The sequence below is a fragment of the Danaus plexippus genome, chromosome 25 (genome assembly GCF_018135715.1).
Source record: "Danaus plexippus chromosome 25, MEX_DaPlex, whole genome shotgun sequence".
Lineage (NCBI taxonomy): Eukaryota > Metazoa > Arthropoda > Insecta > Lepidoptera > Nymphalidae > Danaus > Danaus plexippus.
The window spans coordinates 5,524,757-5,543,418 of NC_083553.1; the positions used below are offsets into that span (position 1 = coordinate 5,524,757).

The window sequence follows — 18,662 nt, forward strand, 5'->3', positions numbered from 1 at the left end:
ATAACCTTTGACTATACGTCGTTCATAAATCCCATTTGCATAAACCAGGTCCAAGTCTGAATCCTATTAAATCCAGAATATTGGATCACGTTAAGCAATATGTGTAGCCAAACCTCATAGCGTAGCTTACCTTAGATTTTTATATGTAAATTATCCTTGTATTGATGTATTCTCATAATCTATAGAAATTTTATTGGACGCCGATCGTTTTATATTTTACATTATATTTTACTCCAAACTCTAGATCACACTTATTATTTGTGTCAGCTTATATCGAATTTATATTCGTTTTTTACAAAGGCAATGATAACAATGGGTCTTCCTTTTCAATCATCTCACATCATAGAAGATATCGTTTTAATTATTAGTTTATTTATTACAATCAAATGACTGCACACTCCTCGTTAAAGTAGACATATCTATTTACACATTTTTGGGATACATTTTTGCGCACAACGTTATATAGTAGCCAGCTTATTTTTGACAGATAATATCTCATTTAGAAGGACCTATGCATTTATATTTATGATAGAATGTTCGCGAGAATAACAATATCTATATAGTGTGGAAATCTATACCTATCTCTCAGCCATAGCCGCGGTTATTTTCAATAGCTACAATTACAATGGATATACTTTTGTAACACCATGAAGGCCGGATACCATGAAACGGTACATTAAAACGGCGGAAAGAGATAGATATATTTTTGTCTCACTTCTATTTATTGAAATAAAAAAGTATTACTGTCAAAATCCTGTCATACGATTGACAGTTCTAGCGTGAGTTATGTCCTTAATTTTATTGTATTGATTTAATGTGTAACATTTTGAAATATATTCTGATGTTTCTTATATAAATTGAAGTTTCATTATAACATCACGTTATTTATTAATGTTAGTTAATTTAAATAAATACCATAAGAAATATATTTCCAATTTGTATTTTTACATACAGAACAATGTACATAAGGCTGAGTATACATACAATCTAGGTCATATTAAATACACATCTGCGTTAGTTCACTTACTAACTGAATAATAAATTATAATTAATTAAAACCTCTACAAAAATATTCTTCCCTCAAAACGTTTCGTTGTCAAACCACTGCCAAAGTTTCGGTTTGGTGTAATCAAGTTCGTATTCTTCGCATTTGAGACCAGTTATCCTGAAAAAAATGTAACATATAGAAAACATTGTCATAACAAAACATATAGCATATTAGTGTTTTTAGGAATTGCAAGAAATTCTCGTCAAATAATAATTTGAAGAAAATTTCTCCTTCATTTTTTCATTCATTGCATGGTTGGTGGGATGAACAAAGGCAAATTACATTTAAAATTTTATAAATAATTTGTTGGCTTTATCCTTTCATTTATTCTCAAATAGACAAATTGATTTACGAAATGAGTGATTGGCTAATATAAAAAAAAATTACAATTTGAAGCGACTAAGAGATATAAAAATTAAATATTACATTATAACATGAAACAAACTCCTTAATATTTTCTGCATAAAGTATTCAAGGTTATATTATAATTCGTACAATAAATAAATACATTGCAATTAAAATAATATTTCACACAATCAGTGTAAAGCGTTGCATATATAAAAATGATAAGTCCTCATATGCCTCCCTTTCGCTTCCTCGTCTCACCTCGTCCGTCGCACACATTTAACAATGGGATGAGTTTTTCTGAAGCACTGCGGTCCGAGGACGTTGAAGTACGTCAAACCGATCTGAGCTGACACCAGGGAATTCGTCTGGCTAAGACAAGACCGGAATTTTGCGTCACAGCTGCAGTGAGATCTGGAAAAATAAGGCTCTATTAGAATTAAAGCTTAAGTAAGGCTTCAACCTTAGCATGTAACACACCATAAATGGCGTAAAAATTCAGTTTAATTACTTAAAGAATAAGTAATATTGATGCGATATAATAACACCCAGTTTTTTTTGTTTCTATTATTAGATTTATTATTTATTTACATATTCATTTCATCCTTACAAAGTCAGTGACATGGAAAGAGTAAAATTGGTTTGTAAAACCTTATTCTTACTAGTGATACATCCGAAAATAAAGATACTACAGGGCGGGATGAAAATAAAAAAAAATATTTATGCCCTAAATTGGACACTGCTAATAACGTAATATTTAACCGAGTCAATTCAATGGAGACAAGTAATACAGACGTTTTCTAACTTGTATAAGACGAAGAGTAAAAAAAAAATAGTCCATCGACCTACACTCATCTCATTCATATCGTTAAAACTACCTAATTGTTCAACAATGAATCCAAAATTTCACGTGTAAATGGTTCCTTAACGGTCGTAAATTTACTATGGATGTAAAACAACATAACACTGTTAAGAAATATATCGATTAAGGAAATATTATAATTCTGAACGCTACTAAATTGTTATTAAAACAAGCACATTGACATGCTTTTTTACGTAAGTTGTTATGTAAATATATATGTAGGTTACTTATATCTAAATCCACATCTACGTACAAAAATGATAATGATGACGTATTTTAAATTATATAGTATAAAAAAGCGAGGCCTTATGTCGGATTTTTAAAGACAAGTTAAAAAATATATATATATTTTTAAACGCTGCTCTAGAGATTAATTTTATCTTAAAAACCTAATAGCAATTCTTGTAGTCGAACCTTGATATATAGATATATTGTGTATCAGTTTTTTTTTGGATATATTGCAAATTTCTCTTATGCACCAAATTCCTTGCATTCCTTGGTAATACCGGGGGAATTATATTTTGCAGGAATAGAATTCCCCATATACTCGTACCACCAAATTGTTATATGTGTATAAAAACGGCATTTTATGTTAAGTTAATATATTTAATGTCAGACAATCCGTTAGTTAAAAATACGTAATATGATACACTTATCTGAATCGGAGTTTAAATTTATTTCTTTATGGAATACAATCGTCACATAAAACAAACATCTAGGTCATCTGAAAAATTGTATATTTTATCAGAACAAATATTGTTATCAAACAAAGCTTTGTATTGAGAGTGACAGATTTTTTTTCGTTTGAATTATAAATTTGAGCAATGTTCCTTCCCAACAGTAACGTTCAGAATTGCGAACGAACTTCTTGACCTCTACACCATTATGATTGCAATCAGCGAAAATAAAGAGAAACATTGTGAAGCAACAAGTTGAACAAAAATAAACTCAAAACACTACTTATACTTTCATTTTTATATATCTATATATATAAAAAAAAAATCTAACGTAACACAGATTATAATTAATGAATTGTTATGCATAAAATCGATTAATCAATATTAAGCGTCGTGACGTGAATACTAATTAGTCTATTGAAATACTTTGAACTAGCTTTTCTTTGTTATTTAGTTGTAAAAGCATGACACAGTATTATTATTAATGTTTAGACCATTTTGATTTTAACTTCCTTTGTTTTTAATTCTTATGACGTGTTCAATAATAGTTAAGTATATAATCGTCGTTACGCAAGACACACGTAATCTTTGGCCGACATGCTCAAGTAAGAAGAAAGTGATTCTATAGTAAACCAAGTTAAAGGCATTTATATTTGCATATGCGACTATTATACAAATGCATAAGTAATATTCAATTTGGTCTTGAGAAAACGTATTCAAGGTTAGGAGCTCATTATAAACAGATTTTATTTCACACGATATTTTGTATAAATATTTACAATAAATATGTATGCGACTTTACAATGTGTAAACCATATTAAAACCGTTTTGAATCTATAAAGAACATAGAGAATAATTACAAAAACAATGCGAACTTATCCACAGATAACATAGTATATGCAAAAAACTAAAATTCGCGTGGTAAATCAAATTAATAGCTCATTCAAGTTTCTGAATATTTAAAATATATTTTACTAAATTTTTGTTAATTAATAATTGATTTTGCCTACCATTAAGATGATTTCAGCAAAACTCCATAAAGGAGAAAATATTTCGTGTGCAAGATTGTAGTGATGCATAAAAATATACGATATAAAGTTTCTATAAAAATAATCTAATAGAAACGATACCCAAGTCTTCATTGATAGGAATAAGTTCGTTACTTCATCAACTAATATAGAGTATAAAATTATTCACCTGGTAAATAATCCGGTGTTTGTCAAACCGAACTTGGTCTCTCCAGCAGCGATATACAGCTTGCAGGCGTCATGTTGGCGGCAGCAGGTGTCGGTGAAGAAAAACAAGCCAAGCTCTCCAGAACGCGCGGAACGTCCGTCGCCACACCACAATGTTCCTAGGAAATTTCTCATCAATATAGCTGTTTGAATTGTTTATCTTAATTAAAATTACAATAAACAAACAAATCCAAATAGATAATATACTAAATAGCATCTTAATAATACTTATCATAGACATTTCGTTGTTATGAGAAATAAAAAAAAAGTTATTTCCTAATGGCTTTTACAACTACAAACAACTTTGCACTCGCGACACAACCTTGACGTACATGAATAATAGTCAAAAAAAATCTTGCATCTAAAGAATCATTATTTCAAACTGACAGCAGATTATGCTGGTTATAATGGGTTTGTTTTATTACTGTAGTTATATTACACAAAAGAAAATAAAATGTCTATCGCTACTCCAAAGAAAACTTCAACGAATAATTACTTCATAGTCATCTATAGATATTACTACTGCATCTAACACACTAAGTATTGACAAATACCACAAGAGAGAAACTTAAAGAGTACCTGGATAAATCGCCTGAACCCTGTCCTTAAACACGTCAACCATCGAGTTGGCGACGTTAGCCACGCTGGTCACTCCACTGGCCACGCCGGACGCCAAGCTGCTGACGAAGCCACGATCGCTGTCCAATGAACCTATATCTCGAACTCCTGCCATCAGTTGGCTGAGGGGCTTGCTCAGACCAGACGATATAGTCTTTATAACTCCTCGGGTAAACTGGCCTGGAAATTAAAATGGTTACTTTCTGTACTTCTATACAAAGGATCCGATCGGGCTCGCTCATATATACCACATAATACAGGTAAAAATGATGACAGTGAACTACCTATAAGTAAATAATAAACAAACATTTCTTGTATGGTGGGATTGGAACTTCATTAAAAAATAGCTGTTGTTATTTACTTACATAAATTAAAATAATAATTTACAAAAAATATACTACAAATAAATGTATTAGAAGCTAATTTTTCTATTTTTTTTCTTCTGTGTATAGATTATTATCATTAGTTAATTTTGGCATAAAAATGACGTAACAAAAGTTCACGCCAATTATATTACATAATTAATCATTCAGAAGAATATTTTGTTCATTTCACAGTTTGACATAAAATTAAAATAGTATAACATTAATATTATTATCGTTTCTGTTAATATTAACTCACCTATGCCTCCATTTTCTTCTCTGCTTCTCAGTTTTTCAGCTTCCAAGGCCTCACTTTGTTTTTGCATACGTTTAAACAGATCATACAATCCTCTTGGGACGACTCTTTCAGCTACACTCTCCACAACACTTTCGACAACACTTCCTGCTAGTCCAAAAATTAATGATATTGCGTCAGTCTTTGGGGCTGGAGTCGGCACTACGTCTTTGGAATCATAATAATCTTCTGGGACCTCTGTGAGTTCTTCTGTGTCTAATTCTGTGAAGATTGGTACATCTTGATCTGTCTCTATACTGTCGTATTCTCTTTTCATAGTTTCATTAATTTTGTTAACGTTTTTATCATCGTCATTTATATTTGATACTTCTGGTTTTGATAAATTTTCACTAGCGTTCTTGATATCGAAAACAACCGAACCAGATTCTTGGATTTGTGCTGCTTCTGTCACTAATTGCTTATTATTTGTAACATCTTCACTTGTATCATTTAACATAGATCTTGTGGTCATTTCATAAAACACTGTGCTCGTATTAAAATCCTCTGATATCTCGGTGTAGGAAGGTAATGTTACAGTCTGATTTATAATGATATCAACTGTATTTTTCTCGGTTGTTGATAACGGTATAACTGTTAAGTCAGCATCGGTCGTACTTTCCATGATACTTATCAAAGGATTTTCTGTTGTACTCAACAGTTCTAGCGGTATTACACTGAGTTCTGTTGTCTTTTCAATTACTACTGGATCTCGACTCGTAACATCATCAGATACACTTTCTATGTTACCTCCTTGTTTGTATTCTTGTCTTTCAACATTATATTTATAGGAATCTTTCCTAAAGCTTGACTTCCACGGTTCGTTTTCATACTTTCTGTTGTACTGAACGGAATACTCGTCATCAAAATCGATTATATTATTATCGATGCCGTCCTTCCCGTTATTTCTGTCATTGATTTTCCCAATATCTATAGACTTGCATTGAATTAGTTCGATATAAACACACAATATCACACAACTTTTTGCGATCTTCATTGTTTTATTAATCTGTATAACATTTTCAGTCCATCTGAAATAAAACAAAATTATAACTGTCATTGACCTAAATGCTAAATGGAGTAATTTTTCTTTCATAACACAACGAATATTTATGAAGTGTGTTTAATTAGTAGCTTTTAATTCAATTTATCTTACACGTTCACAAAATAAGCAACTCGTACCTATATATAACTTCGGTATGTCAGTTAAATGATAACCTCAATGTCCCATACTCACAGTCATATAACATAAATTGAGTATTATAAAAGAAACGAAATTTACATATTTTCGTAAAACAGTTATTGTTGCATACAATGATAGTTGCAAAATTCTCAAGTAATCTGGGGCATGAGAAAATATAAATAAATTAGTATACATATACATATATACCAATTTATTTATATAAATCTTAACTATCATCGTATCCTGACTTCACTTGATATATTTTTATTGCTATTAGATTTATGGTATCAAATTATATACAATACTCGTAAATATAAATTACTTTACGTCTCACGTTAAGTCACAAGCACATTATAAGTCATGGATAGATCAATCAAAAAATGTATAATTTGTTGAATTTCAAAAGTATTTTCTTAAAACACCATCATTTCATCCACATAGTATTTTTAATGCTTTAAGGATTTAATTAATTCGCAAGGCGCACTCCTTATTTGTCCTTAACAAGTTATCATTGAATAAGGAATGCAGAGTGAAGGGTCTTAGATCCGTTCTAACATTTTTATTTATCTTTTAAAACCATTTAAGATCCAATCTTATAAAGTATCATGACATTTATGTTATATTTGATCATTTTATAAATAACACATATGTATGTACATTTCAAAAGGACATAGAGTAAGTTAAATCACACAAATTTGTTTACTTATTGTGGTATTTAATAACCAGCATCGTCTAAATGTTACGAGAACGGAAAAGTTAGCATAGGAAAGAATAACATTGGATTATTGGTAAAATACGTAACACATAACAAAAATATAATTGATTCAATCAATCAAATCCTCGAACATTTAAATGTAAGTTGAACCTTAGCTTGTTTCCTTAAACATGTCGTATTCCACCGCAAGAACTTTCTTAACAAGTCTTAATATTGGCATCGCTATAGTAAATACAATTGACTAATAAATCATAAGTAGTAATTTACATACATTTCTAGACTCTCCTAACATATTACCCAATTTCTCATGCCTAGTAAATTTCACATCTGATCAGGCCCTTAACGACGATGACGTAACAAGTTACGTCATAAGTCGGATTCTTTTACGGATACCTGTTCTCATAAACCGGCTATCAGATGACCATAAAGAGTTATTTATAACATATATAAACACACACATATATATACATATATTTACATATATATATATATATATATATATGTATATGTTACACATATATATATATATATATATATATGTATATTTTAATTGGCTATTAAAAGTTATGTTGTCGCTAATACCATATTAATACATATATGTATTTATACTATGTATTAAATTTTGTCCATTTTGTAATCGAAATAAAAATCTAAGTCAGCTAAAATCAATATTCAAATTGTTCTAACAAACAGTATTTTCTTTGAGATAAAGGATTATGCCTAACAGCATCTTTTTCTCTATTTGCTTACGTGTGAATAGAAAATTTGATGAGGATTGCCTTATGCGGGAAACAGTTAAACAAGCAATATTATATAACACTGCTTATTTGAACAGATTATAAGTCTACATATTCCTATAGCTAAATTACTGTATTATTTTAACATGCTATAAAGATTCATTATCCATGGATAACTTGAAAGTTAAACTAAAGTTCATAGTACTATAATTCTTAGTGTGCGTACAAACAGAATCTATTTCGTCTGAATATTACTATCGCCCTTGATACCTCGTCAGTGGAGTTGAGTTTTGAAATGCCAATACCAATATCAGCTAAGTAAATAATATGTTGTGAAAGATTTAGTTGCATTGACTTAAACGAATATCAGAAAGACATTTCTTATGAAGCTGCTAATAAACGTCTGACTTGAATGTCTTCTGTCTGTCTTGAATAGATGTTTAAAACTGTGTACGACGTACGTGTTAGGCGCCATAGCTATGAAACATTAAAGATAGACTCGAATGCTGTTAGTGCCAATGGTCAATGACCTTCAATTAAATACTAACCAAATATATAAATGTAATAATTTGTTTGTTAAGGCTTTACTCAGTCAAAAAATATTCAATTGTTTTGAAATTTTGCATACCGTCAAGGATAGCGAGATGAACAGACAATGTATTAAGTGTCATAATAAAAAATAAAAATATTTTTCATCCAAACCAAGTTGCGAGAAGTGTAAGTGGTTGGGACCGTATATAATTTGAACTGAATTTGAGCTTCCTTACACAGAAAATATACATAAATTATGATTCAATTTAGCTTTAGAATAATTGCTCATAACATATAAATAACCTTACATAAGGCTCGACATATTTTATATGTAATGCGTAACACGAAACAAAATTAAGAGACGTACGGACGTTACAAAGTATTAATTTCCTCATCCGTAATTTAATACAACATTGACCTTCAGTTTTTAAATTATGATCATTTGTAATGAAAATGTACAGCACACTTAGAAACAAAAGTGATTTGTTTTATACAGATTTTATTCAAGATTAGACGGAGCCTGGATTTAAGGCAACAAAGATCGGACCCTTTCTCAAACCGCTTGACCTTTGTACCGCCCAAATGACGAGTCATGAGTAGTTTGCAGTCACCTTGACATTTTTCTTATAAGTGACGAAACATTATTATAACAATATAAAAAAATACACTGCGTCTAATTTTTATATCAACAACTTCAATCATTAAGACGCGGGAATAAATAATGTACAGACACACTCTATAGTATCAGTACGGTGTACACAAAAAGACCTTTACAACTAATTACTTTGAATATATTTCTTTGAAAGCTGTGTCATTGACTTTCAAAATTAATGATGTATCCGCTACAAGCACAACGACAGACTAGATTGCGTTACACGTCTATGCCGTGTGAGATAACGTGTATCGAGTTGTGTTAAGTCAAATTATAATTAGGTATAAATATATTGATATGTGTGTTTTAAACTATGATAAGACGGTTATATTATATCAACATCACAGCACTTCACTACGGATTATGGAATAGAATAAGTGTTTCAGTTATTCTTATATAATTAATAAATTAAATAATTATAATTTTTTTATAACCAATTCAACTTGCTCTGGATGTTCGATTAATAAATCAAAAGCGTGAAATAGAAGCTGTATACTGTAGACGAGGAGCGATTACGAAATATTTCACAGTCGAGTGGACGAATTGTAAACATACGGGTGGATTTAACGTCCTCTGACGACTAAGAAACTAACCATTTCCAAAATAGTTTAGTTTTTATATTATCATAGCACAAGTTATTTTTTTTTTTATCCGAATGCACATACAATAATTCGCCAAAAGATTTTTTTTTTTTTATATTTTATCTGTTATAACTAAATCCAAAATAAAAATTGTTCATTGCAGTAAAAAACATCATTTCCATTATCTGTAATAGCAATTTAATAATAACATTTAGGAATAACATTTATAACACTAATGTTACGATATTGTATTATCATAAAAATCTTTATAACGATAAATCTGACGTCAGCGCTCCCGCTCAAACAACCGCACCGTGTGTTAGCGTCTCTCGTAACAGCAACCTTACCATTGTTACACTTTTACATTTTATCGTAAGTAAGATAACTAACTCGATTTCTATTTTATTTTAGTTTCTTAAAATTCTTTTATTTCAGACATTAAATACTCGTTATTATATAATTTTGCTTTTTATTCGCTAAATACTTAAAAAAAAATAAAATTAAATATTTTAATATTGTGTTTACCGTCTCATTAAGTATATTAAGGACGTCAGTGGTAAAGAAAAAAAATATTAATTGATATTTGTTAATTTAATGTTTAAAAATAATCAAAGTTTTTGGGGAGAAAAGACTTCTTTTTAAATAACTATGGCAAAAAATATTTTATTCATAATATATAAAATTTTGTAAGTTCAGACAGTCAATAGGACTTAAAATATAGATTTATACGATCTCTCATTACATGCATATTATGCAAAAAAACGTCCAAGATAATAAAGGCACTTTCAATTTCAACTAAAGTGAGAGCGTTACATTATCTGTTCATACTTCTCACGGTAAATTACAAACGAAACCTTTTATTGTCTTTCCCCGTAAAACGTAAAATTTTATAGTATTTGTGAATTTCTTTTCCACGTTACATGCTAAAAATATAACAATAAATGACTGGGAATGCATACGTTAAATGATCAAGCAGAATCAGCTGGATGTCTGTCACGAAACCTTAAGGCTATGTGGATTAACTTGGGAACAAAATTTGTATGCGTATCATTTGATTTATGGAGAAGAAGCTTTGAGCATGAAATTATATTAGAAACTAGAGTGATATTGATAAAAATCGTTCTTATAGATAGATAAATGAAAGGATAAGTGAAAAAATATTAGAAACACTCGGTTCTTATATGTAAAGGTGCTGCTCTCCAAACAATATTATCTACAAATCTTACATCAACACATCTTTTACATATAACATCTATTAATACTGATTACAACTATTTTTCAAACGGTGTCGTAAATATATTAACAGAAAATAATAACAAAACTATATACATGTCCGTCCAATAAAAAAGACATCAACGCGTTCCAATAACAGTGCCATAAAGTAACAAATTATTTGCAAACTTCTTTCATACACCATGAACAATTATATAAAGCCTTATATAACCTACCTGATATAACCTTCCTTCACTTATGAAAACATCACACAGATCACACTAAAAACAACTATTTTCTTCGTCCACAAATCGTATAGAATAATTATATATTTTTTACAATCGGCGTGTATTTTATTCTGAATGTAAACCCGACCGTGCTCTCTGATGCTGAACTGTGAAGTGTCAGATCTGAGAGGCCGAGGATTGTATCCATGGCAGAGATTAATTTACTTTTTGGGGGACAGCGAGTACAGAGCTTAGTTTTTTATTATAGAGATGTTGTAATTAACTTAAATCATAACTTTAAAAAAGACATTTATCGATACTTAAAATACATATAAGGATAATATATTTAAGGACGTAGAAACGGAAATTAAATACACATACAGTAAATAGGACATTAAAAAAATCATATCTAGAGTTCATACTCTAATCTAATCTTCATAGCTTGGATTTAAAAAATTAGAAGTAGTATAATTCGTTGAATACATTAATCACACTATTATTTTAAATGTGAAAGTCTGTGAGGATTTTTTATGCCTTTACTTAAAAAAAAGAGTTTGCTAGATATATCATTTCAAAGACAAACGACAGGGAGCAGTAAATGTTATTACGAATATACGTGTATCGTCGGGGATAGTGCAAATCCGCGTAAATAGTATTAGATAATTCCGCGTATCTGCATTAGAAGCAGATTGACAGAATAAGGTTTAATCTGAAATATTTTCTAAATTAACGCCTCTTAAGGTCATTTTTTCACACTGAGTAATAAATTAACCATTAAATAATTACTAACTGTGAAAAAATTACCTTAAACGTTATTAAATTAAGAGTATTTTTTAGTTTATAACTTCCTCCTTAAAACTACTTTGAAAGCAGATACGCGGACTTATCGCACGTTACGAGAATTTGCACTACCCCCGACGATATATCTCTAGTCCTTCGACCACTCAAATATTACTTTGTTAAGATTATACTTGTGTTTACACTTATGTATTATAATTTATACGACTAAGTTGTTCATTATCTGTGTCATAAAGAAATACCTTACTTTTACTACACGAAAAGAACTCTACATATTTAATTTATCAAATTATTGCAGTTTATTCATTAAAGTCCAAAAGATACTTTAAAAAACATAACGTTATATCTCAATCGAAGGTTAACGTGCTTGCATTTATTACTATATTGTTATTTATTTACTGTATTCCACAAATAAAGTTTGTTTTAGTTAGTTTTCGTTATACAAGTATGTCTTTATGTAAGTAAACACGTACAAAGATACGTAACGTATTTTATTATTTAATATTTTTTTATCCATATATATATATATATATAGATTTGTAAAAGAAATTTAACTTAAGCATATTTTGAACCCGATCAATCTGACAGGCAAGATGTATTAGAAGCGAAAATAATAGCTTCTTAATACCCGTTGCTACCCGTTGCTACCTGTTGAATACCTGTGCCGCTTAAAATAAACAATATATCTACAAACAAATATAAGAAGCAGTGTACTAAAAATATAACATATATAAAAGGTCTTAACCGAAACAAAAATTCTGATTAGTAAACAAAGAAATCTAAAACAGTAATTGATTCTGATAACGTTGTCTGTGTGGTGCAACTGTTAGCGGAAGAAGCGGCCGAGGCGGCGCGGAACGGTTTGCAACATCAGGTTTAAATGTACCCTCTGACCACAACACTTATAATTTATACACAAATAAACATCGTATTCTATATAGAACAGTCTTTAAATATATTAAAGATATAGCACATATGCCATTTATAATACTTATAATCAAGACGCAAACGATCCTTCATTTTAAGCTGTAATAGTGAGATATTGAACATAATTTTTAAGGTCATATATCGTTCATAACGTAACATACACGTCTATATATTTAAATCATACTTCCTACTAATAATATTACAAATATGATAATTTCTGTCTGTATGTGACGTGGGTGCTAGTTGCTCTCACACTAGCATGCTTTTCGTATGCCGATTTTAATGAAATCACGCTAAATGAAGAAATGTCTGTGACCTCCATATAAGGTCATATGATGCACTAAGACAAACCGTCCCAATATCTTTCATCCATCAACATCTAATGTGAAAGTTCATATTGATCAGGATTTAAGAGTGAAAACCTTATAAAAATCTATGTTAATGAAAAATCAAGACTACTCGTAGTTACAGAAATAAATATAAGTATAATTTTCAATTCGGTCGCACCATCTAAGATCCACAAAGAACTGTATTTCCAGAATTAGCAGCTGAAAAGAGGTTTTTATATTTCAAATTTCCTCCATATTTCCCATACCATAACAATTGTATTAAGCAACTTTTCTAGATAGCTCTGATTTTCCATAAAAAAGATATCTTTAACAGAACTTTCAATATTATAGTAAAAGTAGTAGATATATCAACCGCAAATGTTAATTCAATTCCATTGATGTTTCTAAAAGTAACAGACAAATTATCGTCGGCTTGGCCTCATTAGGCAACTATTATTAATTTATAATTACCTACCAAAGATACATCGCTGTATAATTTCAATCGTCCGGTGACTAGATTGTATCAGTAATCAAGCGGACACACATTACGGATATCTAACATTAACAGTCCTTACTATAAGTTTGCATCGACAAACGAAATAATCCGAGTTACCAGATTACTACCCATAAACCATAAACCTACTTCGATACTATCACGTGCGAAAATTTCGGAAGTAAAAAAGAAACTCTTAGTAGAATAGCTTGTAGTAAAACTACGGAAATAAATACTACCAATAGTCCGTTTGGAATAAAAGTAATAAAACTCTTCCATTATACATTTTAATAACAATTAACATGGTACAAACATCTCGAGCTTGTCAGTTAGATTCTTTATTATAACATTTAATTAATAGCCTTGATGCTCACAGTTTATCCTCTACATGAAGGAGAATACCTCAGAGTTATATTTGTCTTCCTTTGATTCAGCGTCTATAACAGATTTTTCCGTTTCATAATCTAATGAATTAAGAAGATTTAATTGTTTTTTACGCATCAAATACTCGGGGTTAACTGTTTTCGCTTGAGCCTCTTCGTCCTCTCTCGAGGAGCTACTCGTTGGTTCGGGATATTTATGTGCAGCTTTTTTCAAGGTACGCGTCGCCAGTTGAGTTGGAGTTTGTGTTGTGCTTCTCTTCCTTTCAACAACATCTCTTCTTTCTTCTTCGCGACTTGAATTCTCCAATTCCGTCCAATCTAAATTTGCCTGTTTATCAGATTTTGCATCGGGTACGGAATGTTTTTCGCTTGTTTCTGTCACTTGTGGCGGCATTGTTGTACGCTTTGGCATTTTATGCGTCACTGCTTCTATGTCCATCTCCGTTTCAACTTCTGGAGCTCGACTGCTCGAAATTATTGGACCTTCTTCATCCGTATCATCTGTAAACACTTCGAAACCTCTTTTATCGTCACCTTTATCAGTATCATATCTATCTAATATAATATTAATCTTTTCTTCATCATTATTAGCAACGTAAACTTTTGGTTCCATTGTTGTATCTATAACTTTTTCAGTAACTTCAATATCGAAAAATCTATTTACTTTAAGTTCTTTTTGATGATATGTTTTATTATCATATATATCTGCATAACCTTCGTCTGCGTCCATTGAATCAAACTCCTTTACGCTGTCATTGACTTGTTGGAAATGAATTTTTTCCATATTTTTATTTACGTTATAGAAAGTTGCCGCCAAACGGGTCTCTGTTGTAGCTATAACATTTTCGTTTGTTTCAACAGTGTCATTATGAAAAACTACCTTGTGAACAGATTTTATATCCGGAGCATTTTTAATAGCCTCTATTAGGATATCTATTCCATCGCCTACTACAAAAAAAAACACATAATTAGAAAAAAAAAATATTAAATCAGATTTAGTTTGCTGTTTATTACCTGGCGAAACATCAAGTGGGCGATTCTGCTTCAATAAATATTCAATTAACATTAAAAAATAATCTATGGCATCGTCATCATCGATGATCGTCCGTTTCTGTCGATTTTTAAAACTCAGTTTTTCGGCTAAATCTTTTAATTTCCTGAGATTTTTAATTACGTTTTTTGCATAAGTATCGATAGCGAGAGTGTCATTGTATTTTGATGTGTTGTCACTCACCTTGTAACTATTTTTTGGTTTTGCTTTTTGTTCTAACGTATTAAGGACATCGAACATGCCCTTCATAAATCTGTTTTGTGCTAGATTATAATTGATAAGCATTTTTTTAAGTTTCTGTATCTTCTCTTCGACTGTATTATTTTTATCAATAATCAGATCATTCTTTTTGGTACACCTTAACTTCCTTTTCCGTGTTACTTCTTTGTTTTCATTTGTCAGTATACTGATGATATCATTTAGAGTATGAGCAAACTTTTCTATTGATTGTATAAATACTCTTGTATTATCTCTTATATAATTGATTTGAGTTAACTGCGTCTCAGTTAAATTTATATAATTAGCCACGATATCGTATTTATTCTTGAGAATCGCGTTTAATATCACGATATCCTTATTCTCGTTATTTTTCAGAACAGCAGTGTATTTCTTATTTTTCTTACCTTCATTTTCTATAAGTTTCAATAAACCCTTTATTATTCTTACGGACTTTAGTATGTTTTTACTTTCTAGTCTGAGCTGTTCAATCTTTGACTGTAAATTCCTATCCATCGGATTATATTTACAAGATTTTAAATTCTTGCATAAACTTCTTATTATATTGTGTTTACGGTTCGGACGTTTTTTAGTTAATGATGATTTTTTTGTTTTACTGATTCGCAATAATCTATTGAAAAAATTTCTGAAATATGTCATAACATCAATATTTTTTTTGTTATCATTAGTTTTGGTCATATTTCTTCTTCCGATGTTTAGAACAAAAGTTTTAAAAGCTCTCCGTAACTCACACAATTTACCACAACTTTTATTTTCATTAGCATTCACTTCATTTAGCGATATATTCCATATCATGTTTTGTGAACGATTACAAGTCGATTTTTTAATGGATGATGTGGTTTGCTTGATGTCAGGTACGACGCTTGTATTTTCTGTGCGAGTAACATTAATTTGCAATCCATTGCTCAGCATTGTAATTTCCCCCGATTTATTACTATTTTTAGTAGACGCATCATGTTTGGAATCAATGTTATATTCAAAATATTTAATTTTAGATGTGTCATTTGATAGAGGAGCTACAGATAAAGATTGATTTATATTAAATTTGGAAGAAGAAATAAATATTTCATCTATTACTGGAGAAGAAGTAGAGATAATATCTGAAAATTAAAATGTGATATAAAAAGTAGCTATATCATAAAGACTAATATGATAGCAATAGATGTATATTACCTTTTTGGATTTCGCGTTCAATAATCACATGTCGTTTGCGCCTCGCCCTTTTTTCTTTTCTAATCGATGGCATACTTTTCGTTGGATGCCATTTGCTTATTTTTTTGCCATTATTATCTTCATATTTATTATACATGTTATTTTTGTGCTTGGAGGATGAACTTTTCTTCAGTGACTTGTCTTTTTGAAAAGATTTCTGAGTTTCATTCACAACTTTGTTAACAGAATCCATCACCTTATTAAGAATCATTTTTGTGTATTTAACTGTCTCACTTGGATCAAAATTGTTCCTCTTTTTTACTGGAACTGGTTTTGTTTTGGCGCTCGTAGACTTTTTACTCTGTTGAATCTTTTTGTTTGGGATTTTCTTTTTGGGAGGGACTTTTTTGTTTTGAAACGGTTTCTTTGTTTTTTTTAATGGAGATGCTCTCTTAGCATTTCCTTTCTTATTAGCACTGGTTTTATGATAATTGTTTTTAGAATTTTTTAATTGGGGCTTTGTATTTACTTTAACTTTGCTTTGTTTGACGACATTTTTGTTTGATTTCTTTATTGTCTTAGATGGTTTTTTGGTCAAGCTTTTAGAAGGTTTTTTTGTTGTTTTAACAATCTGTTTCTTTTTTGATAACTGTCGTCTACTTCTCTGCGACTGCCTTTTTTTCTTTAACACTTGCTTACCTTTCTCTACAAAATAGTTTTTCAAATTTTTAACGTTACTCATTTTTTTTTTATTTTAGGCAAAAAATTTTAAACTTTACAACTCACTGTCTGGACAGAAACTCAGTATATGACAGTCCCATCGTCCGTTGGCATCACAATCACAAACAGTGCAGCCGATGCACCAATCAGCTGTAAAAATAACACAATATTAAATATTTGAGCCAAAAAAAAACGATAAATGGTATCTTGATTGAGCCTGAGTAATCTTACAAATATTACACAAACAGCTACAAAAATAAAATAAAAAAAATTACCAGGTGGACATCCTTCACTAAAACTGGACTCATATGGCTTACATTGTTCTGGAGATTGTCTGTGAAAAACTGTTAACATAAAAATATTACGCATACTAAGTATATTGTAAAATATTATTGATAAAATGAAATGAGAACTTAAGATACCTTCCCTCGCAGCATCACGAAAAAATATATCGGTGAAAGCTGGGCTTCTCTTCTCTCTATTCTCTCTTAACAACGAAAAATACAATTCAATTTATGTACTTGTGAATGTGTATAATTAAAACAATGTTTTGTGTATACCTTTTTCTTTTGCCATAATAAGAATAGCGTTTAGGGTCACATCTGGAGCTATCTCTTGGCCAACAGAGAGCAGTAGAATTATCCTGGCAGAAACATAAGTTACAAGGTCCTGGGCCTATGGAATTAGGGTTTACATCTCGTTTGAAATAGTAACCGACGTCAGGGCAGGATACTATGGGCTGGATCGTTGGAACATCTTTTTGCGTGTCTAAAAAAAATCATTCATATTATAAAAGAAAAAAAAATATAAAAGTTACTCCCACATAAGCATCTAGTTGTATGAAATGAAACACAAACACCTTAATTTTTTTGTAATGAAAGTTGAATAAAGAAGACGAGTACTTGATCAAAATTCATTTATAAAAACAGACTTTCACATATTTTTAGTACAGAATCAGTTTAGCCTCTTCAGGTAGGTTAGTTAAGTCAAAAATATTTGTGCGATTAACTAATTGTCTAATTTATTGAAGCTGAGCTTAACAACGAAATGATGATTAATACATCACCATAATTAAATATCAATAATCAATATAAGACATAATCATAAGTAGGTACCTTTGCCAGCAGCATTGTGAACCAGGAGAAGTAGCGCGAACATACTCGCTTACTGACGCCAGCAATCAACCAGTCGACCGCGACAATATAACTTTTGTTTGTAAACATTAAAAATTTACACGTTTTTATAAACAGAGATGGATTCAGACAGAAAGCAACATACAAATGCTATATATTTAA

The 18,662-nt window shown here is 30.4% G+C and overlaps 2 protein-coding genes across 4 annotated transcripts; both read right to left on the reverse strand.

The window, feature by feature from the left end:
- Window positions 1-352: 352 nt before the first annotated feature.
- Window positions 353-11,440, reverse strand: LOC116775351 (uncharacterized). Its single transcript, XM_032668239.2, has 6 exons — window positions 11,287-11,440; window positions 5,407-6,470; window positions 4,747-4,965; window positions 4,130-4,286; window positions 1,655-1,807; window positions 353-1,165 (listed from the first exon to the last, which is right to left on the reverse strand). The coding sequence occupies exons 2-6, from the start codon at window positions 6,434-6,436 to the stop codon at window positions 1,081-1,083; spliced, it is 1,644 nt and encodes a 547-aa protein (XP_032524130.2). The 5' UTR covers window positions 6,437-6,470; window positions 11,287-11,440; the 3' UTR covers window positions 353-1,080.
- Window positions 11,441-14,097: 2,657 nt separating this feature from the next.
- Window positions 14,098-18,662, reverse strand: LOC116775380 (uncharacterized). Of its 3 annotated transcripts, none has more exons than XM_061524725.1 (8): window positions 18,483-18,662; window positions 17,928-18,135; window positions 17,790-17,854; window positions 17,643-17,711; window positions 17,434-17,517; window positions 16,669-17,352; window positions 15,222-16,595; window positions 14,098-15,152 (listed from the first exon to the last, which is right to left on the reverse strand). In XM_061524725.1, exons 1-8 carry the CDS (start codon window positions 18,523-18,525, stop codon window positions 14,209-14,211), a joined length of 3,471 nt encoding a protein of 1,156 aa, XP_061380709.1. In that variant the 5' UTR covers window positions 18,526-18,662; the 3' UTR covers window positions 14,098-14,208. The 3 variants fall into 3 exon arrangements, with proteins under 3 accessions (XP_061380709.1, XP_061380710.1, XP_061380708.1); XM_061524726.1 differs by having other exon boundaries at window positions 14,098-15,155; window positions 15,222-16,511; window positions 18,483-18,659; XM_061524724.1 differs by having other exon boundaries at window positions 14,098-15,155; window positions 18,483-18,658.

Coding starts and splice junctions, on each gene's coding strand:
- LOC116775351 (XM_032668239.2), bottom strand. CDS start 6,436: ATGAAGATCGCAAAAAGTTGTGTGATATTGTGTGTTTATATCGAACTA. Junction 4,966..5,406: donor AGAAGAAAATGGAGGCATAG/GTGAGTTAATAT, acceptor TTTAATTTCCAG/GCCAGTTTACCCGAGGAGTT. Junction 1,808..4,129: donor AACACCGGATTATTTACCAG/GTGAATAATTTT, acceptor TTATTTTTCCAG/ATCTCACTGCAGCTGTGACG.
- LOC116775380 (XM_061524724.1), bottom strand. CDS start 18,525: ATGTTCGCGCTACTTCTCCTGGTTCACAATGCTGCTGGCAAAG. Junction 18,136..18,482: donor TCACAATGCTGCTGGCAAAG/GTACCTACTTAT, acceptor GATTTTTTTTAG/ACACGCAAAAAGATGTTCCA. Junction 15,156..15,221: donor CCCACTTGATGTTTCGCCAG/GTAATAAACAGC, acceptor TTTTTTTTGTAG/TAGGCGATGGAATAGATATC.